Genomic DNA, 18,696 nt, shown 5'->3' on the forward strand with positions numbered 1-18,696 from the left:
GAGCCGAGCGGTTTGAGCACCACACTCAAGCCCTGCAGTGTTTCTGACCAGCAGAGTGTGGGTTTGTGTCCCAGTCCTAAGGCGTGTGTCCTCAAGCATGATACTTTACTATAATTGTTTTGTTCTTATCATAGGACAAAAGCAGTTGGTTCGGCCATGGAGGTTCTTCCTCCATGGTTCGGCTCACTAAGATTGGTAGTGCATGTAAAAGAACTGTCAACCCAGAACATAGCCCTGCAGTGTTTCTGACCAGCAGAGTGTGGGTTTGAGTCCCACTCCTAAGGCGTGTGTCCTCAAGCATAATCTTTACTATAATTGTTTTGTTCTTATCATAGGACATTAAGCAGTTGGTTCGGCTCACTAAGATTGGTAGTGCATGTAAAAGAACTGTCAACCCAGAACATATATAAAGGAAGAGTACAGGATCAGCCCTTGTGTTTTTACTACAGGAAGTCCAGACTCTGTGGCTCTGTTTTAATTGCACAATATGCCCATATATTCTTGAGGAACTTGGATCAATTGATTTTTGTAAATAATATTTAAGAAATATTTAAGCATGCCTGGATTCAAGTGTAGCATTGAAGGCCATGGCCTCTGTTGACCTTGGTGTCGCTTTAAAAGTTTCCAATTGACAATGGAAGTGCAAAGATGAAATTCCAGGCCTGATTTGGTGACAGTTAGGCACATCTACAGGAATGTCTACTCATTCAGTCAATGACAATTTCTGTTAGTACTTCATCATATTACAAAGTATAAATTTCCCTTTTATCTGCGAGTTAAAAAAAACACCTACTTTTGTCTCTGTTGCATATTCGTACAATCCGTGACTGATAATTGTCCAGGTCCACATCCTCCCGCTGCACTGTGGTAAAGTAGTTAAAATCTCCAGAATTAAAGCCATAAATGTACTTGATTTTATAATCGTGTTTTTGAGCTTCAATCACATTGATGAAGGAGTTCCGATAGTAACTGTCTTCTTGGCTCGCAAAAGAAAATTGCCACTCCCCTGAGCTTGTCATCTTCAGTTTCTTGGCCGATGCAGCATGTTGACTCACATTTTGATACCGAGGGTCGCTGTTGAATGTAGCACCAATATACAGAACATGTTTAATTGCCCCACCATTGCCATCTTGATATTGGGCAAAGTAGCTTACCACCGATTCTCCAAGAGCTAAGCTGTCCTGTTGGTTGGGGGTCTCCCCACCATGGACATAAGGGGGCCATCCAACAATCCTTGTAAAGTTACCCACATCGAGCAGGGCACATGTCCCATAGAAATCACTGCCGCATGCTATGAGCAAGTTCCGACTGTAATCAACTTGCAAGACCCTATTAATGTTATCTCCTACTGGGCATCTGTTCAACTCGACTGTAGGACAGAATTCAATGATTCCCTCTTGTCTTGTGTCGACTTCAGACAGTTTATCCAAATCAGACGAGAAGTGGTACAGCTTGTTTGTTCCACCTACGTAGATATCACCCGTGTCTCTATGAACAAAAAGATGCTGCAGAGCAACATTTGGAGAGCTGAAATGGGTCAAGGTCTCGACAAGTCTCTGATTCAGGCATGAGGCAGGCAGGAGAAGTCCATGAAGTACAACGATGACTAAAAACAAAACGACTTCTTTTCTTTGTAGGTCAGACCATCTGCATCTCTTTGGTGAATTTACGTTTGGTTGAACTGCCATAATTGAACTGTGTATCAAACAACAACAAAACACAAAAGATAAAAAAATTGTTTAAATATTTCTAGGGGAGAAATCCTAAAATAAATTAAAACCCAACAAGATGTACAATACAATAATAATAGAAAACAATTGTATGGAGGAAGCCCACACTGCGGCTACTATTCCGCTGACTGTCTCGTCCTAGGGCTTTTTTAAACAAGTTTCTGCGTACTTTACTTTTAAAGGCAGTGGACACTATTGGTAATTACTCAAAATAATTATCATCATAAAACCTTAATTGGTGACGAGTAATGGAGAGAGGTTGATGGTATAAAACATTGTGAGAAACGGCTCCCTCTGAAGTGACATAGTTTTTGAGAAAGAAGTAATTTTCCACGAATTTTATTTTGAGACCTCAGATTTAGAACTTGAGGTCTCGAAATCAAGAATCTGAACGCACTTAACTTTGTGTGACAATGGTGTTTTTTATTTCATTACTATCTCGCAACTTCGACGATCCGATTGAGCTCAAATTTTCACAGGTTTGTTATTTTATGCATATGTTGAGATACACCAAGTGTGAAGACTAGTCTTTGACAATTACCAATAGTGTCCACTGTCTTTATAGCAGCCTCCATACTCTTCTTTCTAAAATAACAAATTATTAAAGTAAATTTCAATACTATTAAAAATTACTTCAATAATGGGTTAACTAACTTTGTAATAGTGTTCTTAATAATGTCATATCATTTCACTTGTGTGAGTATAAAAATTTGCTCCCTGAATTTAATTCAATTTACTTGAATTGGCAAATAATTATTTATACATTGTAATTCTTTAAAAAGCCCATTTCTAAAAAAAAACCAACAACACACTGTCCAACCACATGGTTTCTACCTTTTTCAATAATCAACACTCATGATATAGGCCCTATATATGGCCTCTATTTTGACAAAAGTGTGACATGTTATGGAGGATAAACTTTCAAATCATTTTGCTGATTTGCTTACTGCCCAAAAAATAACAATCATCACAAATTTTAACAATTAGGGAAAATGTCACACCAGGAATAAACAACAAAGAAGAAATTGTGCAGGATAAAACCCTAATGAGATGTAAATAAAACTCTTGCTTGGCACTGAAAAAAAGAACTTTGCAATAAATAATGTGTCAGTATTGTCAAGTTAATGTATCGCCAAAGGTACATTACAATTGACTGCTCAATAAATCTGACTGACTATCTAGTAAGACCACTGGTAGAAATTATAGATTTCATACCTCCATGAATAGACTTACCTGTATTCTATAAGTTTAGTATTGTAAATCAATCTCTATGAGGTCCTAAACCACCTCCATGGTTACTGTTTCTCTTGTGGTTCACAGGGGAAAAGGGCATTACCAATCTCGGACCTATTACACTGAGACCAGGAAATTAAAAGAAAAAGACTCAAGCGTATACCAGTAATCACTGACTGAAGATGGTGATCATCTGGTGGTGCTGATCGCTCAGGAAACAACAGCTGCGTTATCATCTACTCTCTGGTTTTGGCTATAGGTACAACCCTGAGGTGCACTGTGGCTGATGTCCTGGACTGTTTCCTGTTTAGAGACTCCAAAGCTCAAACGCCAAGTATTTCTTTGGCTGTACCATGCAGGCAAGCAAACAGGAAGCCAATGTGTCATCAAGATTGGTATCTGTGCAGAGGAGGAGGAAACTGTAAACAGTATTTATTTAGAATAGAAAGTGTTCCTCCCTGTTTGGAGGATAGGAATGAGTTTCGTGTGGGGTGAATGAGTGAAAGTTAAGTCATTAATGACCTGTGACTTCAGGTCAGACTGTAAACAATGATAAGATCACGAATGTTGAAACACCTCAAATTTCCTTCCTCCATGATGCTTAAAAGAATGATGTTTTGTTTATCTCCACTGACTACAGAATAATGTGGGTCAACAGGACAATCACTTCCTGGCATTAAAAGTAATTTTCATGTAATTATATCAAGTTTCAAAGTAAACGATTTATTATACAGGATGTTGCACCCATGCACAACTTGTTGGAACATTATAAATGACTTTCTTTAACCTTCCTCTATGCTTTAACATCGGTCTTATTCAACAATATGCAACATTTGTTCAGAGCATGAAGCTTCCTTTATGTTCGGCAATTGTGATCAACTTTGAAAACTTACATGTAGCATTTTAGACAAGGTTAAAGCATGGACACTGTAATAAGAAAAGGGTGTGGGCTGTTATATTGAACGGCAACAAAAAAACAATAATATAAAAATTTGTTTAGTTTCATTAGAATAAAGGTTTTGTAAAATTTGAACAATGTCAAAACTTAAGCATGACGAGGGAGTCAAAACACAGCCCCCAAAATGGGACTATTGATGCATAGGCCTTTTGTTCTTTAAAAATAACTAAATTTTAGCTATAGGCCTATTAAAATGATGATGACATTTTATAAACAGGCCTACTATACTATAATTATACACACCGTTTCATGACCTTGATCATGATTCCTGGCTGGATTTTATTTGTAACTTTTACTTTTTTGTTTGTTTCCTTGTCAGAAGACCAAATATTAAAGGCCGACACCTTGCCTTGAATCTGTTGCATTGGTCCATTGTAAAGCGTTTTAAACCGTTATTCATAAATACCTCAGACAATTTCGCTATTCCTATTGGTGGAGAGCGCGTCACGTGGGTGTGTATAAACCTTTGTTTATGACCAGTAAAAAGTGTTAATTCATGGGTGTGACCTCGACCTTGCACCTGTTCTTATAAGACAGTTTCTTATAAGCAGTTGTGCCACATCACGCATTCCCTTATAAGGAGTTGTTTAACCGCAGAGGGCGGCAGAGGGCTTTACCATTTCATAGCTGGAGGGGTGTTGTGTTGAAAGAACTAATTTAGCAATTATGATTTTTGCACTTATTTAACTTTTTGACCAAAAAGTGATGATGTTTTTGACCGTAAAGGTATTTATGAATGGGAATCAAAGTGGGTTGAATCGGTTTTCAACTCGTGGTTTAAACCCGCTGAGGCCTGGTTCTTTATAACTTACCTCGACTTCGTCTCGGTAAAATTATCAAGAACCAGGCCTCATTGGGATTAAACCACAGGTTGAAAACCTCTTCATTACACATTGATTCCATTGATGAACTACTAACTCGGTCTGCAATTTTATGGAGTAAAGCTCGACTCCACAAAATTGCATGCTGTGTTACTGTTAGTTCACGAGGAAAGGAAAACATATGCATTTTATAACGCTTTTCATGGTCTCAACTGATCCAAGATAATGTGGATTTTGAGTCCCTTTTTATTTAATTATAAAAGTTTTAAGTTCAACCAAGGAAATGGTTCAACACTGAGACTTATTGAATTGAACCATGACTTATTATAAACTATATTTAACTTTTAGTTAGGTTCCTTTAGTTGGACCATGGTGGACCATTTTATTATATCTACTCCACTCCATAATTGGACTGAATTTACTACAACTTCGTTGAAAAATGTCTTCGTGAAATGAAGGGGAGGACCGACTAGGTTTAGTTTAGGGATTCTACCTGACCTCACTTCATTTACTGGTACCCCGTGATCTACATTTAGCGCACGTAAAATGTGCGTGTGTAAACGATGCATACAACAGGGAACCATTGAACAGTGTAGTAATTTTCAACGTAAAAAATAAATTTTGCTACGGTCCACAGGAATTTCAGCATTTTCTAGATTTAAAAGAATTCAAACAAAGTTAAACTTTCAGAAGGTTATTCTTGGTAAGTATAATGTAATCTCTGTTGTACCTCAAGCTATGATAGTTATGTTTAGATGTGTCTTTTGGTGACATTTCTCCCCAATCTAAGCAGCTACGCTCCGTTCATGGGGGCAGCCATTTTGTACATCCTGGTTCTTTTTCATCCTGGCATTTTCCGTAATTTCTTGAAAGGCTACAAAACTTTTCATCCAATAATCAAAACTGCAAACAGACATGAGGTAAAAAGTAGGCAAAAGTAGGTTGAAGTGGTTTCGACAGGAATGGCCGAGGAAGGTTTCTCTGGTTTAAAGTAATGTATGTCACTATCTTTGACCGTTTTTAATGCGCGAAGTTTTTTCGGCGACAGAGAATAAATGTATTTTTTGGACGGAAGTCGACAAGTCAATCATGTCATTGTCAATGACAATAGCTTAATTTAAGTCATGCAGCGCTTCTTTTCAGCAAGACATATCGCCCTTAAAACAATACATCAGTCCATGGAGGTAGAAGCCCTCCATGATCAGTCCATGGTCACATCAGATTAAGTCAGCAGGCATTCAACATTTCATTGTTTTCAGCTGATCAACTAGTTTTCTGGTTTTCTTTTACAGTGCCACAAATGAACAAGCTCATGTGATTATTCTTAAAATGTTGTTTTGGCAAAAATTCTGATAACTTTTCAAATAGACCCAAAATTTAAGAAAGTGATGTTTGAAGCTTTGCATGGACTGGTGTGAATAATAAGAAGAAACTACAAAATATAAAATAATAGTAAACTTGGGGTTACAACCATATTATTAGATCTCTTTTGGCTCTGAAAAGAGCTGGTTTGGTCTCATTGTTTAAAAAAGCCTGATGACGAGTGGAGTACTGTTCGAAACATTGAGACCAAACCATCTCTTTTCAGAGCCAAAGAGATTTATTACATGGTTGTACCCGCAAGTTTACTAATATTTATTGTTTATTCTAAAAAGTTAAAAATACTATAAAATATAGTAGTGTTAAGTGTTTTATAGACTTTCTTAGACATTTTGCAGGTTCAAATTCTTCAACAAAATTGTTTCAAATAATAAAAACAAAAAACCGGAAAAAGCAGCTAAAATTAGACAGAATAGAACAACATTTTTGACAGAGCTGAAATTGGTATTCCATTTGTTTTTTCAACGATATAAGGTAAAAGGATTTTTCCTAGAATAATGGTGGTTTTGTTTTGATGATACTAAGGGTATGAAAGTTGATTGATTGGTTGCACCAGCATAGAACTTGGGCCCTGCAAGGTAAATTTTCATATAAAAAAAAGGTAGGCCTAGCCACATCGCCATTGATGGAACACTGGCAGCTCACAATGTTTTGTACATAAAGACATGGAAAACCTGTCATCTTTTAAACTGTTTATGTTGTCTTTCACAACAATTTACTCCATTTCCAGGCTATAAATCATTGAGAAAGTAAAGTAAACAGCGTTTTGTGTCTTGTCTTTGTGTACAAAACCTTTCGCTGCCAGCATCCTGGCAACGGCAGTGTATAGCCCACAATACTTGCAGCATTTAATTTCTTATTTGTAACTGATGAATTTCCTTAGATTAACGGAGAGAATTTGCTGAATAATGGATCAGGATAACAGTTCTGAGACAGAGAGTGAGATTTCACCAGCGTGCTTAGTCCTACCTGTCAACCCGCTGCCATCATCATCAGGTTTGTTCTCTGGATTTTTTTGGTGGCAAAAATATACACAGTCTGCTAAAGGGGTGGATGTTGTTTGAATTTGACAACAAACACAAATGCTAAGAAACTCTTCTTCTATTCAGTGTTTTTTAGCTTACTCAAAACCTTCCTCTTTTCTATTTCTGTTTAGCTTCTACTTTAGGTTCTAGGTTCGCTGTGAAGTGTTTTGATCTTGTTAAAGGCGCTATTATAAATACTCATTATTATTAGTAGTAGTATTGAAAGTTGTAACATCTCCAGCACAAATCATTTATAATATTAAACCAAACTACAATTCTAAATTTTTGTAATTTTGTGAGTGCGTGATTTGAAGAAGTTTGGCATAATATAACAAGTTTGTAAATGTAAAATCGTTTCGTATCGCAGTGAGGTCCTTATAAAATGCACTCTTTAATGAATATCGCAGCAACCAATTGAATTATAAATAGTTGTAAAGGTTCAATGATGACAACTGCCTTTATGGCAAACTCCAAAGGGCCATGGATTTGTCATACTTCATAAACTCACACGGGCTGAAATTTTAGAAGCCAAAGAGTACAATGCCTTAGTCAAGGCCTTAATGCCCTATCAAAAGGTCCCCATCTGACTTTGAGATCTTCAAATGGAAGTGCTCTTTGAAAAATGAAAATTGCTGTGCTCGCTAAAAAAGTTGTGATTTTTCTGATCAGTGTTATGTGTACTCTGTCATGATATGAAATCGTTAAAAGGAACATTTAAAAAAGTTATTTTGTTTTGTCTTTTGTTTTTCTATTTTAGGTAAGACATCAAAACGCAAAACTGGAAATAATAGGAAACAACTAAATGATTTGTCTGGTAAGCAAACATTGTTACGTAAACCTTCACTTTTGAAAGTCTTCCGTTAAAAAAACTTTGCTAAGCTTTGTTACTGTTACCCTTTTCTTTTTAAATAATTAAAGACACTGGACACTATTGGTAATTGTCCAAGACCAATCTTCTTACTTGGTGTATCTCAACATATGCATAAAATAACAAACCTGTGAAAATTTGAGCTCAATCGGTCTTCCAGGTTGTGAGATATGATGGAAATTAAAAAAACACCCTTGTCACACGACGTTGTGGTTTTTCAGATGCTTGATTTCGAGACCTCAAATTCTAAACTTGAGGTCTCGAAAACAAATACTATCAACCTCTCCCCATTTCTTGTTACCGAGTGAGGTTTTATGCTGATAATCATTTCGAGTAATTACCAATAGTGTCCACTGCCTTTAAGACTTTGGTAAAAAAACAGCTTTGTTACTGTAATCCTTTCCTTGTTTTCTTTTAAATCTTTAAGTTCTTAAGTTAGCAGCCAACTATCCTTTCCTTTTGGTTTAGACAGCCTTGTTACTGTTTCCTTTTCCTTTTTAAATGTGTTTGTTGGTAAGTAGAAATATTGTTAATGTTTACCTTTTTTCCAAAAATATTTTTCCCCGAAAAGTCCTTATTAAGCTGACAAGTTTGTTGCAGTTACCCAATCCATTTTAAAATAACCAACATTGTTTCTGATACCCTTTCCTTTTTGAAATTGTTTGAACTGTAGGTACATAAAGGCAAAGTTGTTAGTTATGGACGATCAGAGCATACTGATCGAAACGTCAAGTTGAAACCAACGGTTCTTTTCAGAACCACCCCAACTCATTAGAGATAGTCATTACATGGTGTTACCGCAAACCTTTCTATATCGTATTTCCACCATGCAAAGTTTCAAATCCTACTTAAAGTTGTTGGTGTTATCCTATTTTTTTTCTTTTTTAAAAGCTTTCAAGTCTTTGGTAAGCAAACAACTTTGTTACAGTTACCCAGTCTGTTTGGGAACAAAAACCCAGACAACTTTGTTTCTGTTACTGATTCCTTTTTAGAAATCTTATAATTCTCTAGTAAGCAGGCAACTTTGTTACTGGTAAGCAGAAAACTTTTTGCTTAAGGTATATTTATTCATTTTTTTAAGATTCCTTTTTCTTAGAGCAGTCTCTTTCTCCCTAAAATGTTGCAGATTTTCCAGAATGCAGTGACTCCAAACAAGGGATAATGGAGAGCAATGACGACATGGAGAGTGACCTACATGAACTATCAGAGCCCCAGCCAGAAGATAAGCATCTGGTGAGTTCCTAGCTTGCAGACATTTATTTGATGTTCTGAAAACTTGTCCTTGTTTAACACCGCCCATAAAAATATATTTTGTCAGGGATTTTGTGCACATCCATGTCAGGCTTGCATTGATGGTTTATGTGATTATTGGGCCATGTTACATGAGGAAACTTAAAGGCAGTGGACACTATTGGTAATTACTCAAAATATTTATTAGCATAAAACCTTACTTTGTGTTGAGTAACGGAGAGCTATTGGTAGTATAAAACATTGTCAGAAATGGCTCCCTCTGAAAAACGTAGTTTTCAAGAATGAAGTTATTTTCCACGAATTTGATTTCAAAACCTCAGATTTAGAATTTGAGGTCTCCAAATCAAGCATCTGAAAGCACACACCTTGGTGTGACACTTGAGGGTGTTTTTTCTTTCATTATTATCTCGCAACTTCGACGACCAATTAAGCTCAAATTTTTACAGGCTTGTTATTTTATGCATAGTTGAGATGCACCAAGTGAGAAGACTGGTCTTTGACAATTACCAATAGTGTCCATTGTCTTTAAAGGCAACCAGTTCCAGGCAAGATCAAAGAAGAAAAGACGTTCACATTTGAATGTTTTTCTCGGGGGATAGAAAGACACCTGTGTCCCACAAAGTGGTTTTGTAGCATGCACTCCAAGTAGGTTGCCTCCAAGTTGGCTACAAAAAGTAGGCTCTTGTGACAGGACCTTCAGAATACTTTTTACTTGACGATGAGAGTTTTGAGAGAAAACTATTACTCTGGAGGATTGGTACTGGTATAACCTTTTAAGCTTGAAACCAGTGCGCCCAATTTCCCAACTGAGCTGCTTAAACAGAAAACATTACTTAACACTTTTTCTGCAGTCACAAATTGTGCCAATGGAATGCTAATTTGGTTTGTAATCCTATTCTAGTATTACACATCTACCTCTTGTGCTTAAGCTGCTAAATGAAATTGGGCCCAGATATAAACTAATTTAATGAACAAATTCAATGATTTTGTTTTGTTTCAGTCGCCAACAAAAGTTCATTGTGAAGAGCCTATTATTGATCCAGTGACGCAGTCCTGGTTCACCAGTAGAGACTCCAAAGACAACTTGTCAAAGAAAGGTAAGTCTTTATTTAAAATAAAAAACTTACAACAATTATTTTTACAGCTGTGACATTCAGTCATAGTGTTCTTACAGAACTAAACACTGCCTCTAATATCAAGCTTAATTAAATAAACTTTATAGTCAAGATTGGCTTGTTTTCTTGACTTGCCTTTGGTATTAACTGACATTGCTTCTAAAACGCTAAGACACTTGTCTCAGCGAGGTAATCCTTCATTGCCTACAAACAATGTCTCAAAGATATTTTTTTTTTAAATGTGTATCTTGTAATAGAAGATCATAAGAGTATTTTGCACCACCATCAACCTCAAACCAAAACTTATGACAAAACTTACAGAAGCATTTGTCCTGATAACAGTTTTGTTTTCATTATTGTTTATTTGCAGGTCATAAATGGAAGCAGGGTATGTGGTCCAAGGAGGAAGTAGACATCTTAGAAAGAAACATTGAGGAATATCTTAAGGTTAGTTGGATGCAAAGTAATGAGCCCTTGCAACAATGTCACATGCTCCTACTGTCTGCCATTAATTCTAAGCATGTGCAGTTTCCTAAAATGCGCACTAGACTTTATAATAACCACAAATTAAAAATGTAACAATTGTACTGTGCACATATCAGCAAAAGACACCCAATGCTCACTAGAATAGAAAAATAAGTCAGTTGCTAGATGCAGCTCAAAATAGATGAAATGTCACTGGGTATTGAAATAATTATGCTGAACAAAAAGTTCTTCATTATACTTTGCAAGAATGGAGACGATTGAATACTTCTTGGAAGACCATTCCTTTTTGCGGGGGCATAGGCCCAATTTCATAAAGCCTGTAAGCGCAAAAAAACTTGCTTTACACACAAAAACCTTTTGCTTTTGTCAGAAGAAGGTTTCCAGCCAGAACGTCACACAGTTGCAATTGCTGCAACTGATACCTCAGTCAATTCTGGTTAAAAGCTTTCTGAAACTGGTCCCTGGTCACATTTTGGGAGATATAGAGACATACATGCATTGAAAGTATAATCGTTCATAGAAACCAGTTTTGTGCACCTTTGGATTGGGACAGTGATCAGATGTCCTTTATGAAACATCACTGCTAGAGATTATCAGGCTAGGGTTTCGGTCAATTTGGTAGGGAACCAGTCGCAAGTTGTATACACTAAATGGTATTTTGGCTGGTAACGTATTTCTGTTAAGCATTTTCTTTGCTCAGCAATCGTCTGAGCTTTGTGACATCATACACAGAAGCCCATTTTGTAAAACTGCTAGACACATTTTCTTTCGCAAAAGAAAGTTTTGCACACTAGGAACAGGTTACCAGGTTTAAATTGGAACTCGTTGTACACAGTTTGGTGATATATAAATAGGTTAACATTCTGAATCTTTCAAAAGTTTCATGGTAATTTTTTTTATTACAGATCCGTAAACTTGGCGATGCGGTGTCAGTGATTTTCCAGATGAGCAAAGAGGAGAGGAAAGACTTTTATCGATTCATCGCTAAGGGTCTCCAAAGACCACTTTTCGCTGTCTACAGACGAGTCATACGCATGTACGACTCCAAAAACCATGTGGGCAAGTAAGTTGTCGATTAGAAGAAACTATAAACAAATAGTGAACTTACGGGTACAACCATGTACAAATCTCTTTTATGAGAGCGTTGGCTCTGAAAGGAGTATACTCTGCTGGACTTTGGGAAAGTTGTCAAGAGTTAATGCCTTTGGAACAATTCAAATATTTATATTTGTCATTTTCAGTAAAACTCTTAAATTCTCCTTGAGCCATAACACTTTCTTGAAAGAAGTAAAGCAATCACCAGATTCATGAAAACCTGCGATTTGTATTTATGATGATGTGCAGAACCTCCTGAATTATAACATCTGGGAGATTCTGGGTCCAGTATACGGGGGAACGTGGAAGTGAGAGATATTTTCAGGAGTTTTCAATTTTATCCTGGAAAACAATTTAATAAATATTATAGTTGCATTGTGGATAGAGAATATTTAACTTTTGTTTATACCAATCGCCATTTTGTGATATGATAAAACACTGGAGATTTCTTGCAACTCTGTAAATGCCAGAAAAGCTTTGAATCTTGTTCTCATTTATTATTTTTTTCAATTTTGTTGTAGGTACACCCCTGAAGATATCCAGAAATTGAAAGAGTAAGTAAACTAAGATCTTTGTTGAAGCTATTAGTAATTAGCAGTACACATCCAACTGTTCACCATGAACAGCGCCCTCATTTAAGAATGTTCCGTTTGTTAAAGTGAATGCCTTTACAGAACAGCGCCCTCGCTTGTCAATATTTATCATAAAAAGGGCTCACTTGTGGACTATGTCATAATGAGCAAGTTATAGGAAACCAAAAAAGTTCCCTTTTCAATGTAAATCGTTTACTTTTCAATGTAAAAAAGTTCCTTTTTCAATATTAAAAATGTTCCCTTTTCAATATAAAAAAAATTCCCTTTTTAATATAAAAAAAGTTCCCTTTTCATTGTTCCCATTTCTTTCTTAGGGATAGTAAAACACTATTATAAAACTTGTATTTATTGCACTAGGGGGTTCTTTGGTGCAGTGTGCAGTTGGTTGCTCGGAAGTTGTGTGAGAACACACCAACATCTGAAAAATTAAAGTGTTCTTGTTTGCCCATAGCTGTGAAATGCAGCATTACTCAGGCATGAAATTTTTCCTCGGATCAGCTGATTTCCTGGGTTTTTTTCTCAGTTATACTATTCAAAATTGGAAACTACTAAAAAAAATCATTGAAATTTTGTAATGTCCTCTTTTTTGGTGAAGTTGCTGTTGCTTGCCTGGTTACTTGAGCCTTGAATCTTTTGCTATTGCTGTTGTTTCAGTACCATTGTTGCTTGTAAAAAGGGTCAATTAGAGTACGGTTCATACTTTAACGTTTGGTTATTACTCAAAATATATATTAGCATAAAAAGTTACTTGGTAACGAGCAATGGAGAGCTGTTGTTGATAGAATAAAACATTGTGAGAAACGACTTGCTCTGAAGTACCGTAGTTTTTGAGAAAGAGGTAATTTCTCACTAAAGTATTTGAATCTGAGAAAGATTTGGTATTTTATGCATATGTTGGGATACAGCAATGAGAATACTGAACTTTGACAATTATCAAATGTGTCCAGTTCCTTTAAGTTTGCTTAACAAAATACTCATTTTTTTAAATCTTTTTTGCAGACAAGCAGTTAAACAGTGAAGTTTTAGATGGATGCGTGACAAATATTTATTTGTCCACTTCAGCTGTTTTTCTTGTATTAAGAATTCTAATTAACAATGACAAACACGATTGTTTTATTTTATGTTAAAATAGGCTGCGAGTCAAATATGGTAATGAATGGTGTGCAATAGGAGCCGAGATGGGGCGCAGTGCTGCATCTGTCAAGGACAAAGTTCGACTGCTCAAAGATCGCTGCCACCAAGGTAATCCATTTACAATCTTACTCCTTAAGACAACTAGATCCCGTTATATTAACCAAGTCATAAAGCCCAGGTGCCAATCCAGGAATTTTACCAGGGCCCAGTTTTATGGCTCTGCTTAGCGCTGATTGTGCACATAAGATTACCATTCTTGGCTTTCTCTGCTAGTTTTGTAAATGAAGAATGTCTAGTAATGTGGAGTATGCTCGTGTGCAAGCACAAACTCCCTGCTATCCTGTAACGTACCCCTGAGGTAGGTGCAGAATTCCATGTTTCCGTAAGCGCCAAGTCTTTACTTGCGGTATGCAGAGCCATGAAATTGGGCCCAGGCTGCAACAAGCAAACAGAAATGGGTGTTATTCATTGAGAGAACTGAGATCTACAATAGCCAGATTAGGGTTAAACAGTAAACAGTTAAAAAGTTGCCAGAGGCAAAAGAAATGTGATTAAAAATTGGGTGTGGGATGGTCGCAAGATTGGGGGGGGGAGTTGGGACATAACATTATAGGATAGTCCAAGTTTAAAGTTTGCAAAAAGCGAAAAACATTTCCAAAAAAAAAATCCGCTGCGATTGGTCAATACACAATAATAATGGACTTCATGGACTGAATTCCTAGGGATTGATTTTAGCAAAAAACCAGTGTCTGGACTAGGCCTGGGCGAATTATTTGAATATCCAGTTAATGGCGAATAGGTTTTCCTATCCGTAACCGCGAATGCCTTTTTTTTCTTAACCGGATATCCGCAATGGGCGCGAATACATATTTATAAACCGGATATTCTGTAATTACAACCAAGTAACCGGATATTCTTTAATATCCGAATATCCGCGGACGTCGGGCGACAACTGATAGGAATGTTTTTTCTGAATCCTTTTGAAACTTCTATTAAGACAGCATAAAACAGCATAAATTAAGTATTTAACTATTAAGTATTTAACTATGCTCACCTCCGTAAAGAATCAAAACAATGATATTTCTGACATAATTTGTTCAAAGATTACAAAAGTTTTCCTTCACGTAGAGTCAATCACGATCAAAAGAAAAAGCAAATCGCCATCTTTAAATTAGATCCGGTTATTTTTATGAATGAACCGAGTGACACTGTCTAAACCTAATATCAATCCGCCCATAAGATCTCCTTTTTTTTTTTTAATAGCGCCCTCTCGCGGCGAAAAAACTATTCGAATATCCGGTTAATTTAGGATAGTTGGCCAGCGGTATCCGAATAACAAAATTTCACTATTCGCCCAGCACTAGTCTGGACCTTCTCCATTCATAGTGATTAGATTGTGGAATACAGTCATCCTTGATGGCATTGGCATTGACCACTTGTTAATTAAGGAGTTTCCTCTGAGATGGAAGTTTTGTTTGAGATATCTGTCATCAAATAACCTTAAAATGACTTTGTCATAGTCACCACAATAAAAGTTTGTCAGTGAGGCCCTGCTGAATATGTTTGTTAGTGTGGCCAGGGCAAATGAGCAAATTACTATCCCTGCAAATTAACAACCAACGGTAGCCTTGTGTTGTGTAACGCATGTTAAAGAACCCAGTGCACTTTCCGAAAAGAGAAGGGATTCGCCCCGGTGTTCCTGGCTGTGGCTGCTGTATGCGCCGTAGCACCTTGTAAACCATTATAAGGTGCTAAATAATTGGGTCTCAAAATTCATCACTGCAATTACCTATCTTTCTGAAAGTTAGTATTATACTCAGCGCCTTGAGTACCTTGTTTGGTAGATACGTGCGCTATATAAGACTTTGATATTATTATTATTATTAGCCTTCCCATTTATTGTTAAAGGTATTGTACAGGATTGGTAGATCTGACAAAATAGTTGCAGAATTATTATTATTTTTTTAAATGTTTTGTGTGATCCACCATAAATGTGAAATAACAAACCTGTGAAAATTTGGGCTTAAACCGTTGTATGAGACGGAGTCAGGAAAATAATGCAAAAACAATGCACAGTTTTCAGCATGTACAATGTAAGCACATTAATGTGGGTTGTAACAACTGAAATCAGCTGTTGTAATTTTGAAGGTTTCAGAGACAGTTTTCCCGAGTATCAGGGAAACATTTCACATAACAATGGTTCTAGTAACTTCATAACAAGTAGGTCCTCAGACTAAAATTAAACAATGGTGATTTTTTCCCTAGCCAATCCTTTATAGTACCTTTAAAATAGATTTAAAAGGCAGTACTTTTTCTATTAAAACTCATACTGTAAAACTCTTTTACTTTAGGGACTTCAAAAATTTGGAACAGATTTTAGTTTATTTATTTCTTTTGTTTAAAAAAGGGTTACCAAAGCAAAACTGTTGTGTATTGGAGGAAAAAAACACGATTCTCAGTGGTGTGTTCTGTTACCAGTATTATCATGAATAGATCAATCTTTTTTGTGAACATGATATAAAAAAACAATGTTCCCTGACAACATCTAAAACAGAGTAAATACAGCTATTCAAAACCACTTAGTCCATACACACACAATTTTGCACGTAGTGCAATCTTGCTATTTCAACAAGGAGTTAGTATTTCTTTCAACGTAGGTGATATATTTGTATAATATCACATTTCGATCGATTGTTGGTAAACTTGGAGATTGCTCCTGATGGAAAATAAACTTAACAAATATAACCTTAACAATTATTGATACCGTTCCTGATACAGAAGCAGAGGGCACCCTCTACCCCAACACTATTGTCCTCTTGTACCAAAGTACCCCCCCCCCCACCTCCCTAAGAAGATTTTGAGATTCCAAGCACACAATGGAGACACAATATTCAGGGGGGGGGGGGGTTACCAAATGGAAGTTTAGGGTCCTCATTTGTGCCGAGTTGACATTTTTGGCAGCGGCTATGGCTTGGTCACTGAATAGTCCTAATATTGAGCAAGCGGCCAGAGCCGAAGCCAAAGTCACTTTCAGGTTGATTTTAGTGGTTTCTTCCCTGCCTTTCATCTCTATGGATAGGGGTGCAAATAAGCTTGGGCGATATCACGATATTATCGAATATCGCGATATTAATTTGGAAACGATTTCGATATCGGATGGATTTGGTTTTAATCGAAATATCGATATATCGCGATATACCGCGATATATCGTGATAATTGCGATAATCACGATATATCGCGATATCGATTAAATATCGTGATGTATTTGCTAGCTGAGACATCTTGCACCCCATAGGTTTGGAGTAAAACCAAAAGAATAGGTCATTAGAACACCTCTCTTATGCCATGACTGTCTCTTCTACAACTTTCACTTGGAGTTTGAAGACTGATGATGTCAAATTTAATTAATCGCGATTATATCGAATATCGCGATATATTGTCGGCGATATATTGTGAATAAAATAAATCGATATCGCCCAAGCTTAGGTGCAAATCCTACTTTAAACCAGAGGCTTGTATGTAGATTGAGTTTTCAATCCCCACCTGATGTCGTGGCTCAGTTTTTTCCTCCAATATCTGAAACTTACATTGTTCATCATTTTCTCTTTTCTAGGAGTCGTCAGGCCCATGGATTACAGTACTAATTGCTTACATGCTTACAGGGATCCCTTTGTTTTGTTATTAGCAATGAGTCTCAATTATGATAAAATTAACAACAAATCTGACACAGCCAAACAGTCCTATCAAATCAGACATGATAACTTCTTTTCAGAAGGGAATAAACTTTTACAATTTTGGGAAATTACTTTCAAATCTTTTTTTTGTTTTTGTTTCCAGGCAAATGGACAATCAACGAAGAGCAGATGTTATCCGAAGCAGTGTACTCAATGTCCAAAGCGGCTCCAGGCGAGAACATCACAACAGGAATATCATGGTCACAGGTGGCTGCCAAGGTGCCGACTAGGACAGAGAAGCAGTGCAGGGCCAAGTGGCTGAATTACCTCAATTGGAAACACTCTGGAGGTACAGAGTGGACTAAGGAAGATGATAACATACTACTGGATAGGTAAGAGAACAAAGACTAAGGGGGGGGGGGAGCTGAGGGTTGGTTGAGAGATGTGTGGGTTAGGTTAATGAGGAATCTAGGGTGAGAGATAATACAGCGCGTATAAAGATAATACTGGAGTCCTATTATAGCGCACATATTTAACAATAAGGTACTTGAGGCCAATGAACATAATAGAAACATTTTTTAGACAGTTTTTTGTAGTTTTTGAATTACTGACTGATCTATATATTAGCAGAGGCGTATACAGCAGCTACCAAAACACTTTTTACCAAACCCTTTTTTCTAAGGGATAACTAGACTTTAGTTTTCAACTGGGTTACACAATGTATGAGCTATAGCTTTTAGTCTCATGCGAAGGACGAAGCAATAGTGGTAAAATGTCTTTCTTAAGGACACAAGTGTCAAGAATTGGACTCAAACCTACACTTTTCTGATCAGAGACAGCACAGGTTGAGTCCAGTGTGCTTGGCCATGCCACACTACGGCAGGCCACATGCTTGATGGTGGGTAGGGGAAGAGGGGCACAAGGTTAAATTAAAACTAGATACTGTAAAGGTAGATGAAAACAAAACCAGAACACCAAGTAAATAGGAGCATCAGTGTGGAATTGTATCCAGGCAGTGAGTACAGTACAGGGGATTGAATAATCATTCATTCTTCAAACGACAGCTCAAGACACGTCTCTTATTCAAACATTTCAAATCCTGGACTTTTGTCTTTTTGAACTGGCGCCATTGAATGGCATTTTTTGTCAGATACTGTGTGCTTTTAAAGTGTTTTATATTGGTATTTTTTATTTGGTTGGGATCTTTGACTGATGTACTGATTCAGACTGGACAAAGGTGTATACTAAGACATGCCTGTATGCTTTGATTTTGAAAGGGCACCGAGGCATTTTTTCCTCGGTAAAGGCCACCCTATAAGGAAATTGTAAGTT

At 36.8% G+C, this 18,696-nt stretch overlaps 2 protein-coding genes across 6 annotated transcripts in view; one reads left to right on the plus strand and one right to left on the minus strand.

The window, feature by feature from the left end:
• The window catches only part of LOC139951055 (hepatocyte growth factor receptor-like), a 32,440-nt gene extending 26,879 nt beyond the window's left edge, over positions 1 to 5,561 (minus strand). For 2 of the 4 annotated variants that reach the window (XM_071949899.1, XM_071949876.1), the window contains exons 1-3: positions 5,473 to 5,561; positions 3,127 to 3,362; positions 794 to 1,695 (exon numbers count right to left, since the gene is read on the minus strand). In XM_071949899.1, coding sequence (XP_071806000.1) covers positions 794 to 1,688 — 895 coding nt within the window. In that variant the 5' untranslated portion in view covers positions 1,689 to 1,695; positions 3,127 to 3,362; positions 5,473 to 5,561. The other 2 variants (XM_071949884.1, XM_071949891.1) reach the window with 2 other exon arrangements.
• A 60-nt stretch (positions 5,562 to 5,621) lies between these two features.
• LOC139951126 (cyclin-D-binding Myb-like transcription factor 1) overlaps positions 5,622 to 18,696 on the plus strand; it is a 99,887-nt gene continuing 86,812 nt past the window's right edge. For both annotated transcript variants that reach the window (XM_071949972.1, XM_071949982.1), the window contains exons 1-10: positions 5,622 to 5,738; positions 7,006 to 7,118; positions 7,905 to 7,961; positions 9,142 to 9,248; positions 10,267 to 10,363; positions 10,752 to 10,828; positions 11,773 to 11,930; positions 12,484 to 12,516; positions 13,688 to 13,797; positions 17,528 to 17,756. In XM_071949972.1, the coding sequence (XP_071806073.1) occupies positions 7,031 to 7,118; positions 7,905 to 7,961; positions 9,142 to 9,248; positions 10,267 to 10,363; positions 10,752 to 10,828; positions 11,773 to 11,930; positions 12,484 to 12,516; positions 13,688 to 13,797; positions 17,528 to 17,756 (956 nt within the window). In that variant the 5' untranslated portion in view covers positions 5,622 to 5,738; positions 7,006 to 7,030. The remainder of the gene's footprint in view (positions 5,739 to 7,005; positions 7,119 to 7,904; positions 7,962 to 9,141; positions 9,249 to 10,266; positions 10,364 to 10,751; positions 10,829 to 11,772; positions 11,931 to 12,483; positions 12,517 to 13,687; positions 13,798 to 17,527; positions 17,757 to 18,696) is intronic.

The sequence above is a fragment of the Asterias amurensis genome, chromosome 2, assembly GCF_032118995.1.
Source record: "Asterias amurensis chromosome 2, ASM3211899v1".
Lineage (NCBI taxonomy): Eukaryota > Metazoa > Echinodermata > Asteroidea > Forcipulatida > Asteriidae > Asterias > Asterias amurensis.